The sequence below is a fragment of the Schistocerca piceifrons genome, chromosome 1 (assembly GCF_021461385.2).
Source record: "Schistocerca piceifrons isolate TAMUIC-IGC-003096 chromosome 1, iqSchPice1.1, whole genome shotgun sequence".
Taxonomy (NCBI): Eukaryota; Metazoa; Arthropoda; class Insecta; order Orthoptera; family Acrididae; genus Schistocerca; species Schistocerca piceifrons.
Genome location: NC_060138.1, coordinates 618927519 through 618940384, shown reverse-complemented (window position 1 = coordinate 618940384; position 12866 = coordinate 618927519). Strand labels below are relative to the sequence as shown.

Here is a 12866-nt window from a genome sequence, read left to right as displayed (position 1 = left end):
CCTAATGTGAACTGTTGTGACATCACCCTCATCGGAAACAGTTTGTTGTTATGAAGAATTGCATAGGCTTCATCCTAAAGCCTTTGACACATTTTGCTGTTGGCAGGCGCTTATGTCTGCACTGTGTTTCACTGTTGTAAATGACGCATTTCCTTTGCAACTTAAGTTTTAATTTGATTTTTTTTATCTCATTTATGTTTTTGACCGCAGTATTGTTCTGCAGTGGCGGGATACAGTAAAATTCTTTGTATCAGTTCTTGGCAGTCAAAATAACAATAATTTACCTGCAAACTAAAACAATGAAAAATTCCCGGAATTCTAAAAGAATCCCGGGTTTTTCCCAGTTTTCTCCCGGATGAAAAAATTCCCGGGTGACACTGTCACATTATAAAATGTAAGTGCACAGTACCTATTGTTATTTAGATTTGACATGGACTCCTTTTGGTGCTTTGGTTAGAGATTCCACACCCAGTACATCAACACGACTGTTCTTGTTAAAATGCAAAGAAAAAGAGAGTAAGTGATGTGCAAAGTTTTTTACCATAATCACTTACACATCTGCTACTAACATTTTACATTACACCGGTATACAGTGTGCATTCACACAATATTTATAATACTTGCATATCTTGCATCCAGAATTCTACTGTGTAAGACAGAAAGTGAAAGGGCATCAATGACCCCAAATTTGATAGTTCAATATAATGGATCGTATTATTTTTTCTTTCTTTGTTCTTTTTCTTTTACATGATAAGGTATATATACACAAAGCCAAAGATAAATGTAAATTAATTAGTTGCTCTGTGGCATAGATGATCTTTTGATACAAAACAGAGAAGAGATACGCTCTTCAATTGATTAATTTCTGTATCTTCATCTGTTTGTTTCTATAAGTGGTAGCAGGCGGGTGTATGACGAGATCCACACCAGTATTGTTTAAAAATGTGTATTTCTAGTGTACATTAAAAGCGTCAAAGGTTATTGCGAAAGTAGAGTTTTATTCACATAGACCACGCCTGTGTTCACCATTTCGCCCGCACCGAGAATCCTGCATCCGGAGGTTTGGAGCAGACAAGAGGAATTTGCACGAGCAGCGCAGGAGCAATCCTGCATCGGTATTGCTATAATCAGGACTACGTACAATGGAATTAATGTGAAGAAGTACGTAACTTAAATGATGAATATTGATCTTAAATAGATTGACGCTGAAGATCTGGTAATATTAGTACCAGTTAAAATTCACCCAGGATATGTGTACCTTCCAATTCCTTTCAATTATTCTTTCCAATTAATTTTTTTTAATAATTCAAGCAGCAATTATTAATCAGTTTCCATTATTTATCCGCCCACCTACAAGCCATTATTCATTGGCAACCGTTTAAAAGGATGGCACCTAGCGAAATAGGAACAGACCATTCAACTGTTGAGAAAAAAAAAGTTTTTTGAGATAAATGATTCACTTTATTGTTACTAGAAACAAGTAAACTTTTGTTGTATTTGTTACATGTCCGTGAGATTGGGAATGAGAAAAACATTGAAAGAGCATATTAAAATTAAATTCTACCAACAAAAGAGACGTGCTGGGAATGCTGATTTCAGCGGTAAAGGTAGGAAGCTGCTACAGTGTATGTTTTTATGGCCGCACTCGGCACCATCTCTCTGGCAGTAGATAATGTCTTATTCTTCCTATCAACATCCTTTATGGAAAGTGCATTTCTAAAGACAGGATGAAAATTTGTATAAACTCATCATTAAAGTGCAAGATAAATCATCAGTTTCTATAAGGCTGTGACAGATAATAATCAGGTTTTTTTTAATGAATACGCAGCTAAATCTACTTTAATTGAAAAGCACTGATACGACAAATTTTCATGTTTGAAAATTTTTTTTCATAATTTGGTTAAAAACTATTCCCAATGGAGTCAAAGGAAATGTCCATTGCTGAAAATTCATTACAAAATGCAACATGCCAAGATGTTTGAAATCCAAGCTTGGCAACAGTTGAAGGTAAAGCGCCAACTCGTGAACTGGCCGATGGCAACCTAAACAACAATTTTGGTGTCCCATCATTAAAAAATCATGACACTGATAATATAACTGTTCATGGTGTCACTTTTATGATGCCCAATGAGAGAATTTCTCAGTTGTTACCAGGAAACATTTTTCCAAATAGTGAAACTGAAGTGCACGACACAGAAAATTCCTAAGATTATTTTCTCACAACGTCGCAAATGCAAGAGCAGGAACAGTTCATAAAAGCAATGTAAAAACTAGTGAGACACACAATTTGACACAACTCATGCGACTAATAACACTACAGTTTACACAGCACTGCACAAAAGATCAGGAAAATACAGGACAACAGCTTACACAGCAAAATTAGGTATTGAACGACTTCAAGAATAGTATTAGTCAATAGTTTAGTGAAGTGAGCAAAACTATATGCACTGAATTATCTGACGAACTATCCGAGAAGTTGACAGAGCTGGGTAAACAACTAAAACAAGAAATAATACCTACATATCTCACAATATAAATATGTTAATGGAAAAAGTATCATCTGTAGACAATAAACAGGAACAACTTGCAGGTGGGCATATTCTCAAATTCAGGAGACACAATATCAAATGGATGCGTTGGTAAAAAAATGTTACGAATGCAGTCAGTGAGCTGCAAGACGTTTGTAAAAACTTACTTACAGAAGTACAACAGCAAAGTCTAAGAGTGGATCAGTTAAATTTCGAGTCAAATTTGCCAAAAAACTTAGAGGTAAGATATGTGCAGATGTAAAGGGAATAACTGAAAAGGCTAAAGCCAGGATGCCGGATAAGGGCAGCACCCTTGCTGAAAAGATAGTGTCAGAGTGCAAAATTTATGCATGCACTGTAGAAGAAGCCCCAAAAGAGAAAGAAAGTCAACTTCTAGCTAAAACAGATTCAGATTTAAAGGAAGCCGAGGAGAAGTTATGAGGCAGTACTGCTAAAACTACTGACATTCCAAAACAACATTTGACAGAAAACAAACCCATACTTTTAGAGAAGTTAGATACTTTCACTGGTTATGCACAATACATGGCTAGCCTGTCGAAGGAAAATAGCGAAGGTTGCAGAATGCAGCAACACTTGTCGGCAGCTGTATCTCTCAAGCAAGCGCAATTGCCATGTGCTAAGCCACAAGTGAACACAAACACACCCGTCATTGACAGTGCAGTGGGTTTGTCAACATTACTTGCAAATGAGGGATTGCTTAGGCACCATCAATTTCTGGTATTTACCTCTGGAGGAAGAAAAACAAATCCCCTGGTCTTTATCACAGCATTTTGAAATGTTTTACCTAGTACCTGGACCAAAGCCCAGAAAATTAGATTTGTTGTTGGATACACACAGCATGATGTTCTGCTATGGGCTATGGACATGGAGGAATGTTGCCAATACTATGAACAGTTTGAGAGAGCCTTTCTGGATAAATATTGGTCTGAGTCCGTACACGAGAGGCTCAGATGTGAAGTATTCAACCCAGCTCCGTTCAATAGCAAACAAGGAAGCTCAAGGAAGTATTTTGAAAAATATTTGAATAAAACCAGATATGGGACGAATCCAGTATCTCAAGCAGACATTCTGAAAATTTTAAAGAGTCGTCTCATTATCAGTCCTGAACACAACACCGAATACTTTCTATCTGTACTGGACGCAATAGATTTGATACACGAAGAGAGGCCAGTATAACCCAAGCCTGTTAATACGCAGATAATGCCACAGAGATTTATGGAACAACACGTGAACAACGGATTCTGAGTACAACATGGATGGCAACCTTACCTCACATAGACCTATGGTAATGGTAATCACAACAGCAATGGAGAAAGCCATAAAGTCAAAGGCAGATATAAAAAAAATAGGTAAAAATTTAACAAAAACAACCACAACAGGTAAGTAGCGTATGACCGGCCTGTACATAATGTACAGACACGAGCTACCGGCAATAATCAGCTCATCACTTGACAAACACAAAACAATAGTAGACAGCCAAATAAGTCACAGACAGCGGGATTCAGCCAAAAAAGTAATGCAAATATGCCAAACAACGAGCGAAGGCAAAGAGAATTTTAGTCGAGAGCCTCACAGGATACTAATTGGCATAATCAAACACCAACATAGTGGAAGTTACTCCTAACTGAACCGATGCCACTGCAACACTGGAAAACTTGAACTGGTCATGGTCGGCTCCTGTTCTGTTCATCCTCATCACTGACATGCGAGTCACCCAACGTGGTGGTGACTGAAATAAGATTAGCACTCGGCGACCGAACTTCCCCGGATGGGCCTCGCAGCCAACAAAGTCATGCGCTCATTTCCATTTTGTGACCTTGGAGGAGAGTGGAGGCACAAGCTTGATCGACACTTGCTTAGTCAGATACGATCAAGGTAGTGATGTGAAAGATGACCTGTATCGAAGTAATGAGGGTACACAGAAAAACTTGACAGTACGCAAGGTACAAGGTACTCTTAAAGCCAAAATATTTGATCTTGATGCACCCATTGTGATTGACACAGGTGCTACAACTAATTTGATGTCACAGGGATTCATTCAAGAACTGAAGAAACATGGGCGTATACCCACACTGCCAGTGCAAAACTGCAAGGTGCAAACCACAACTGGTCAGAAATCAATAGAAGTCAAGATACAAGCCTTAATTCCTGAACAATTAGGACAGTTTTCTGTACTATGAATTTTTTTTTATATTAGAGAAATTAATAGTTGAATGCTTAATCAGTATGAATACATTTAGGACATAGCAAGTACAAACTGATATAGGAAAGGGCCAATGTCATTTCACTGCAAATAAGCAATTATTTGTAATGGACCTAATCAGATGAAGTACTTATAGACTTAAAACAGAAGTTATTCACGATTTTGAGGTTCAAGTGGAAAATCCCACAGTTATGTATGTCAACACATACAATAACAAACAGTCGGTTGCAGAAGTCATAAACGTCAACACAATAAGCACAAAAGCAAGTGAATCAAAGCGTGTTTTCTCAAGAGCAGCAAGCAGAACTTATGGAACTGATACTTGCTTATATACATGTGTTTGAAAAAAGACCAGGTATCATCAACAATTTTGTGTACAAAATGGAAGCATACCCTCACGAAAATTTTTGTTCTTCTTCATACCCTACACCATGGACAAAGAGGGAAGCAGTAAGAAAAGAGATTAGCAGGATACTTGAATGGGGCATAATACAACCAACATTTTCTCCTTATTGTAGTCCTATTTTGGCCATGAGTAAGCCAGATGACAAGGTGCGCTTGGTCCTCAAAGCACATAACATTAATAAGATTGTTGTACCAGTCAGAACACATTCAGACAGTTTAGATGAACAGCTTATGAAATTCCATGATGCTAAATTTCTTGCTATAATCGACCTCCGGTCTTCATATTGTCAAATAAAACTACATGAAAAAAGTCGGAAGTATACCGCCTTCGTATGTGGGGCAGGAGCCTTGAATTTCAAGTATTACCATTTGGATTGAACGTAAGTGCAGGTGTCTTTATCTCCGCACTGGATAAAAGTGCTACGGTCTGAACTTTTGGGTAAGGTAAAACTATACGTGGATGACCTTCTAGTAGCTACACCCACTTGGGTAGAACATTTAAGATTAATTGAGTAAGTATTGAGCAGCTTTTCGAAATATGGAGTGACACCAAATCTCAATAAATCTAATTTCGGACAAGAAAAGGTAGAAGTTTTAGGACACATAATCTTTTCAGAAGGCATATTGCCAGAGCCCAAAAAACTTGATGTCATTAGGAACTGCCCTGTTCCTCAAAACAAGCGCTTGGCAATTAAAGGCATACGTAGGACTAGTCTCATTTATCAGGAAATTCATCCCTAACCAACTTACAAACAGTGATGCTTTACTCAATTTTCTCTAGAAAAACAGATCTTGGCTATGGCACGAGCAATGTCAAACCGATTTCGAGAACATCAAGCAAACCTTATTAAATGCTAATATTTTATCTCAAACAGACATGAAGGATTTTTGTTTATGCACTGACGCGTCTTCTCAAGTTCTGGGTGAATGCATTTTTCAAATGGTAGAAGAAGAGAGTAATCTCATCCCTAAAGTAATTAGCTCCACCATCTGAAGCTGAATGTTCATATTCAGTTATGTAGCTGGGGCGTACGGCTGTAATTTGGTCCTTTAAAAAGTTTGAATATTTCCTTTGGCATAAACATATAAAATTATACTCTGACCGTCTGTCCCTATAATTTTTGTTAACTTGTAAATTGCTACACTGACGGATGGCCCGGTGGTGTGACATTTTTGTTTGTATTTTCTCTTATATATCAAATGTGTGTATATGATGAAATGAGTGGTTGTAATAAGGAAGAATTTTACTCTTATGTATATAGTGGCAGTGATACTCTAAATACAACGCTTTGCCTTATGTGTAGCCCAGTTGTAAATAAATAAATGAACTTGCGAAACACACGGTAGCAGGCAATACAATACACAACTTGCCGTGACGTAAGTGGTATCAGAGTGCCACAGCGCATGTGCATTGGGGAGCAAGCTAGTCAACAAACCACAAGTGCGTGCAAGCCAGACAGGCACAGCTGGAAGTGTTGCAGCACACAAAACAAACAAACCCAATGAGCTACAGCCTGCACTAGCATTTGTAAGGTCTATTGCATAAACAGGGGCATAGAAAATTAAGGGGGAATCTATACTACAACTACAACTATCTACACAATACATACATACAAAGATAAGTTAAGGAATGATACACACAGGAAAGGGCCCCTAAACTACAAGATATTTACTTAAGCTATGCTACTATATACATTATATCTATAAATGTACAATATTTACAAACTTAGGTACTGAAAGAGCATGCACTAATTATACTTGAAGAACCAGAAAAGTCTTTCTGCAGGTAATCAAACGACTACAGTATAAATGTCAAACTGAATAAGAGGTCGCACCACACCTGTAATACTCTTTATCTTTCAGATTTATAAGGTAAGTAGAGATGCACACAAGACATTAAATAAGTTTTGTGATAGCATGACTGCGCACTGAAGTGAATGAATATATGGTTGATTATATGAAAATGGTATTAGCAGCCATCGAGCCACTATACACTTATCTATGAAAAATTGGTTTTAAGTTTTTTTCTTCCATGGAAAGGTGCATCGACATATCCTAAACTGAAGAAAGATAAATGCCTGTAGAGTGTTAGGTACCATATGAACAGAAGAAAGGACCACACCGTAAGATAAATATAGTTATAAATTTATGATATGTATGTATGTGATAGTGGAAGTTTGTGAAGAATAAAACAGTTAAAGTACGTCACATATGATGATGCTGAAATAAGGTTGAGCTCTAGCAAATAATCAAGGGGTCAAAACCTAACTACTGTGACTGTCAACTACCCATGAAAACGTCAAACCCCTGATTTATATTGAAATTTTTATGCACATTTGATACTTATGTAAACATTGTTTTACGGTCATTGTCCCATAACATATTGTATTGATGATACAACTCTGTATACCTTAGCATATGAAATGCTATCTTTTATACAATGAACATAACAAGTAAATACTGAGCTACACTTTTAAACACTGAAAAGTATTTGATATGAGTGGTATTGTCAGATTTGAGTTGTGCTTATAAACAACAAACTATTTTGTTCTTGGAATCATAGTTAAGTCTATTAATGAGGTGTAACTGAGTATATAAATGCCTTCCTGTGGAATTTCCTCAGCCTTGTAGTGTGTAGATCATTCCTGGAGAGTGCTAGAGAGACGAGGCCATGCATAGTTATCTGAGTGGCGCATAAATATATTGTAGCGACTATTGTTTCATTCTGTAATTCTTTGGAATTGATAAATAAGCTCTGAAAAGGAGCCACTGTAAATTAAAATGAAATGTATGTTAATTTATGCCATAAAGGAAAAGATAATCTATTATTGTATGATTTTTATATGAAGAATTTATAACCAAACAAGAGTAAAATGTGTACTCGTATAACTGGAATCGAATAATGTAACTAGATTGTAATTTCACAAAATGTACTAAAGCAAAATGACAAGCAATGAACATATACATAAAAAGGGGAGAGAATATGTTACGGACTATATTTTACATAAGTGACGATAATGGCAAGTCAGCAAACGAATAGGATAAGTGTATTTTGTAATTGTATTTGTGTTTTGTTTTGTTATGTGCATAGCATGTCAAAGGAAACAACAGAAACTTTATGTAATGCAACTGTATGAAAGACGCTCAAAAACAAAGTGCAAAAACATACAAAACCTGGCTGCAAAGCGTTAAGTGTGCGTGTGATATATGTGGGTGTGTGCAAGATAAACTAAAGATGGAAATACTTTGTGTAACATGAATTTCCTGTGCTTGACAACGTCATAAAAACATGCATTTTCTGTGCTTGACAATGTCGTAAAAGTGGCAAGAAACTTCCCCTGTCAACAGATGTCGGATGGTGTCCCCACTGAATAAGTGAGAGCAATGAGAAGAAATAAATTCCTCAGACCGCTGATATGGAAACCAGTAGTCACCGCATCGAAGATGCGGACCATGCCACTGAACACATCTTCAGAAACTTGTGCAGTGAAAGATACGTAAATGCACGACATGGACACTGGCCTTTTACTAAACACATGAGCGCGAGCTGGGCAATAACGGACATTGCACTGCACGCACATGCTTTACAAGCTAAACACTGTGCAGATGCTGAATGACAACAATGGAACTATACGGTTACAGCAATCACTTCGTTAGGAGGGAAAACTTATGTATGTATGTGTTAAAAGAGTCTGACAAGCCCATATAAATTGATAACCATACAGGATAACTCCAATGGTCAAACATAAAGGCTATGCCTATACCAGCCAGGGTTATCAACCCTCAAAAGGAGAAATAAGCTTGGACAATGTGTACCTCCATGTGATGTCGATGCACAGTGGGGGAGGAGGGGAGGGGAGGGGGGGGAGGGAGGGAGGGGGAAGGGGGGAGGGAGGGAGAGAGAGAGAGAGAGAGAGAGAGAGAGAGAGAGAGAGACGAAATAAGCTCTTCAGTTTTTATCTTCACCTGTTTTCTTCATGTGCAGTACCACAGACATATATTTGTTAAAATACATTTTGAAGTATTCCACCGTGGCTGTTTTGAAAACAGCTGGGATGGAATACTTCAAAAGTCTCACTCAACTTTTCTTCTGCTCAGTTGTGAGGTTGTTACTTCTTCTTGCTCTCACTTATTCAGTGGGGACACCATCCATACATCCGACATCTGTTGACAAGGGAAGTTTCTTGCCACTTTTATGATATTGTCAAGCACAGAAAATAGGTGGTAGCTGGCGGACATATGAAGAGATCTGTCACACAAGTATTGTTTAAAAAAGTGTATTTCAAGTATACATTTACAGTGTTAAAGAAGGTTATTACAAAAGTAAAGTTTTATTCATATATTCACATCGACCACACCTGTCTGTTCATCATTTCGCCCGCATCGAGAATCCTGCATCTGAAGGTTCGGAGGAGACAAGAGGCATTTGGATGAGCAGCGGAGGAGCAATCCTGCATCGGCATTTTTATAATCAGGACTACGCACAATGGAATTAATGTGAAGAAGTACGTAACTTAAATGATGAATATTGATCTTACATGTATTGATGTTGAAGATATGTTGATATAAGTACCAGTTAGAATTCACCCACGATATGTGTACCTTCCAATTTCTTTCAATTATTCTTTCCAATTAATTTTTTTAATAATTCAAGCAGCAATTATTAATGAGTTTCCATTATTTATCTGCCCACCTATATGCACTACTCATCATGTGCAGAAAGAAAAAGTTTTAGATAGTGTGTTAAGTATACATAAGGAAGCATCTGCTGTCCCAAGGATTATTATTGTTATATTATAGTTCTTCAAAGATTTGTCTTTAGTTATAATGTTTGAGGTTCTGTTGACCAACAAAGCAGTGACTCAAAACCTGGCAGACACTGGCATAGCACATGCAGCAGGTGACTAACTGTGGCTGCAGGAAGATCGTGGTTTAACACCCTGTCAATGATGAGAGAATTGATTGTGTTGCTCAAATCCAGATCAGAAGTGGGTAGAGAAGGAAATCAACCATACCCTTTCATAGGAACTATCCCAACATTCACTTTAAGCAATGTAGAGAAACACTGCAAAACTAAATCTTTATGACTAGACGGGGGGATTGAACTGCTGCCGTCCTAAACACAAGTCTAGTGTCTTAACACTACAATTGGTCAAGAACTTATGTAAGGGTCGGCAAGAGAAGTCCGAAAGTAATGAGACTGACTTTTTTTTTTATCATAAGCTGTAATCACTTTACACATCAAATATGCCCCACTTCCAAATGGTTCCCTTCAGAACTTTTACAATGATGGAGGTGATGTTTCCAGTCTTCATAACAATCCTGGAATGCTTTTGCTGGAATACCTTTCAACCTCTTTATAGGACAGGTAGAGTTTGCAGTGTGCCCCTCTTGACTTTGCTATTTAGTTTAGGGAGCATATTTGAAAATCCACACTTTGCTACCTGTGTAATGTGACTGAAGAATTCTGGCTCCCTCTGAAATGGTCCATAAGATTAATAAACACAACCATCCAATTGTTCATTTTCTTCATGTGCAGTACCACAGACACTTGTTAAAATACATTTTGAAGTATTCCACCTTGGCTGTTTTGAAAACAACTGGGATGGAATACTTCAAAAGTCTCACTCAACTTTTCTTCTGCTCGGTTGTGAGGTTGTTTAGAACCATCTTTGCACACACTTTTTGCATGTCCTAATACTGTGTTATGAATTGGTGAATGCTAAATACAATCAAATTTAGATTGCTAATGATCATCTTCACTGTCAATCAGTGACCTGATGAAGCAAGACAATTCACCTATTCCACATTATCATTAGCTCTTGAGGTTGAAAGCCCTTCCACATGGGTTTAGTGTTCCACTTCTTCTCTGCCTGCTGAAAAGGAATTATGCCACCTGAATATTGATGCCTTGGATAAAGAATGTTCACTATTAAGCCATTTGCAACTTTCACAAGTCACAGTAGTAATTTCACTGAACTTCACAAAAAAATCAATGGTACACATTGCTCATACTTTTGCTGACCTGCATTTGTAATTCACTTGAGAAACACAACTTCACTTGAGAAACACAACTTCACTTGAGATGCTCTCAAAACTCACTAATCAACTGCAGCAAATTAAAACTGGTACTGAGTCAACGGCATGAGTTAACTCATCTGCCACGTGAATGGCGAGGCAACAGTGTTGTTGCTCCATGCACACTGTCAGCGGAGCATGATCTAGAAGACCCATTGACATATATATGGTGTTTCAGATCTGCTGTAATGGTGTGTCTCATTTACTTCTGGTAAAATATGTTTTGGCAAATTGATAAGAACGAATATAGTGATGAACATTTATCAAGGTTTCTGTACTATAAGAGCCTTCAGTGGTTTTGAAAAACAGATTCGAGGCTTCAAGATCTGTGAAGAGATGGTCTGTAGCTTGTACTATCAATAGACTGGAGAAAGCTGGTTTTGTATAGTAAAAAAAGTTTAATGACAATTGGTTGGAAGGTGATAATACATGAAAGACTATATGTTTGTTTGTGATGAGTATCCATCCAATTTAACCAAAAGTGTTCAATTCATTTTAAACCTCATAATTTCTACTCCTAGTTTTTTAATTTAAAAACAACTTACCAAATAGAGATAATAGGTACAAAAAGGAGACAGTAAACACTCTTTAGTTCTGGAAAATGATTCATCCAAAAACTAGCAAGATTCTCATTTTTGTTTGTGTAATTATTTATGGCTCAATGCCTCAACTGTTCTGTGAGTTATTACCTTTACTACTTCAATTACTTATGTTTCACCACAGACTTTCCATTACTATATTAATGTTAAAATTGATATCACATAAAGCACAATAAAAACACATTCTCACACATAATTATGTACGATTTCAGTATGAGAAGCTAACATATTGAACAGGTCAGATTTTTTTCAGTAGATAAAGAGAGAAGCTTAGAAATACTTCTTGTATTCATTCGGACAATTATTACAGAAGTCAAAAGAAATGCCTGAACATAACTGATAGGAATACTGAACAATACCTCCAAGCATACAGATACGAATTCAACTCTTCTCTATTGCTTTACAACACACAACCTATAAAATTATTCTTCAAGTAGCACCATTCAGTTTCTTTTTTTTAAACTATAGAGATTTCAGGGATGTTTATAGAAAAGAAACAATTTGGAACAAACTTATATGGAAAATATGTTCCTTGATAAGTTAATGATTAATTCATGGTGGTGATAGAGTCCGCCAAATTACTCACCTCAAACAGCTGATTCCCACAAGGCGTTTCTTGAAATCATGTGAACCAACCACCAAGTCTAAAAATTGTGGTACAATAAATGTTGTAAATGATTCTATGTCTGCAATTTCACACAAAGCAAATTGGCAGCACTCATAAACATCATCAAAATTTTCATCCCCACCACCTGAAAATAGGAAAAGCAACTGAATTGTTTGCAGTCACTCTAACTGCTAGTATTCAAGAGAGAGACATTATAATGACTTAACAAATAAGTGATTATGTTTTGAATAATCTGAAGAAAATTCAATTATATCAAGTCAGGTACACCTTCAAAATACAGAAGCCCAAATACAGTATTCACTGTACACTCAATATTCTACAACGTGGAACCGCATGTCTGCTATACCAATGTACATGGTTTGAGCAAGTTCTATGGAACAAGCCGTACGCTGCACATAACAAAA

At 37.0% G+C, this 12866-nt stretch overlaps 1 protein-coding gene across 1 annotated transcript in view; it reads right to left on the bottom strand.

Annotated features, from left to right (window-relative positions):
- The window catches only part of LOC124804190 (MMS19 nucleotide excision repair protein homolog), a 228194-nt gene that overhangs the window by 95334 nt on the left and 119994 nt on the right, over positions 1-12866 (bottom strand). The window contains exon 11 of the mRNA XM_047264733.1: positions 12421-12586. Coding sequence (XP_047120689.1) covers positions 12421-12586 — 166 coding nt within the window. The remainder of the gene's footprint in view (positions 1-12420; positions 12587-12866) is intronic.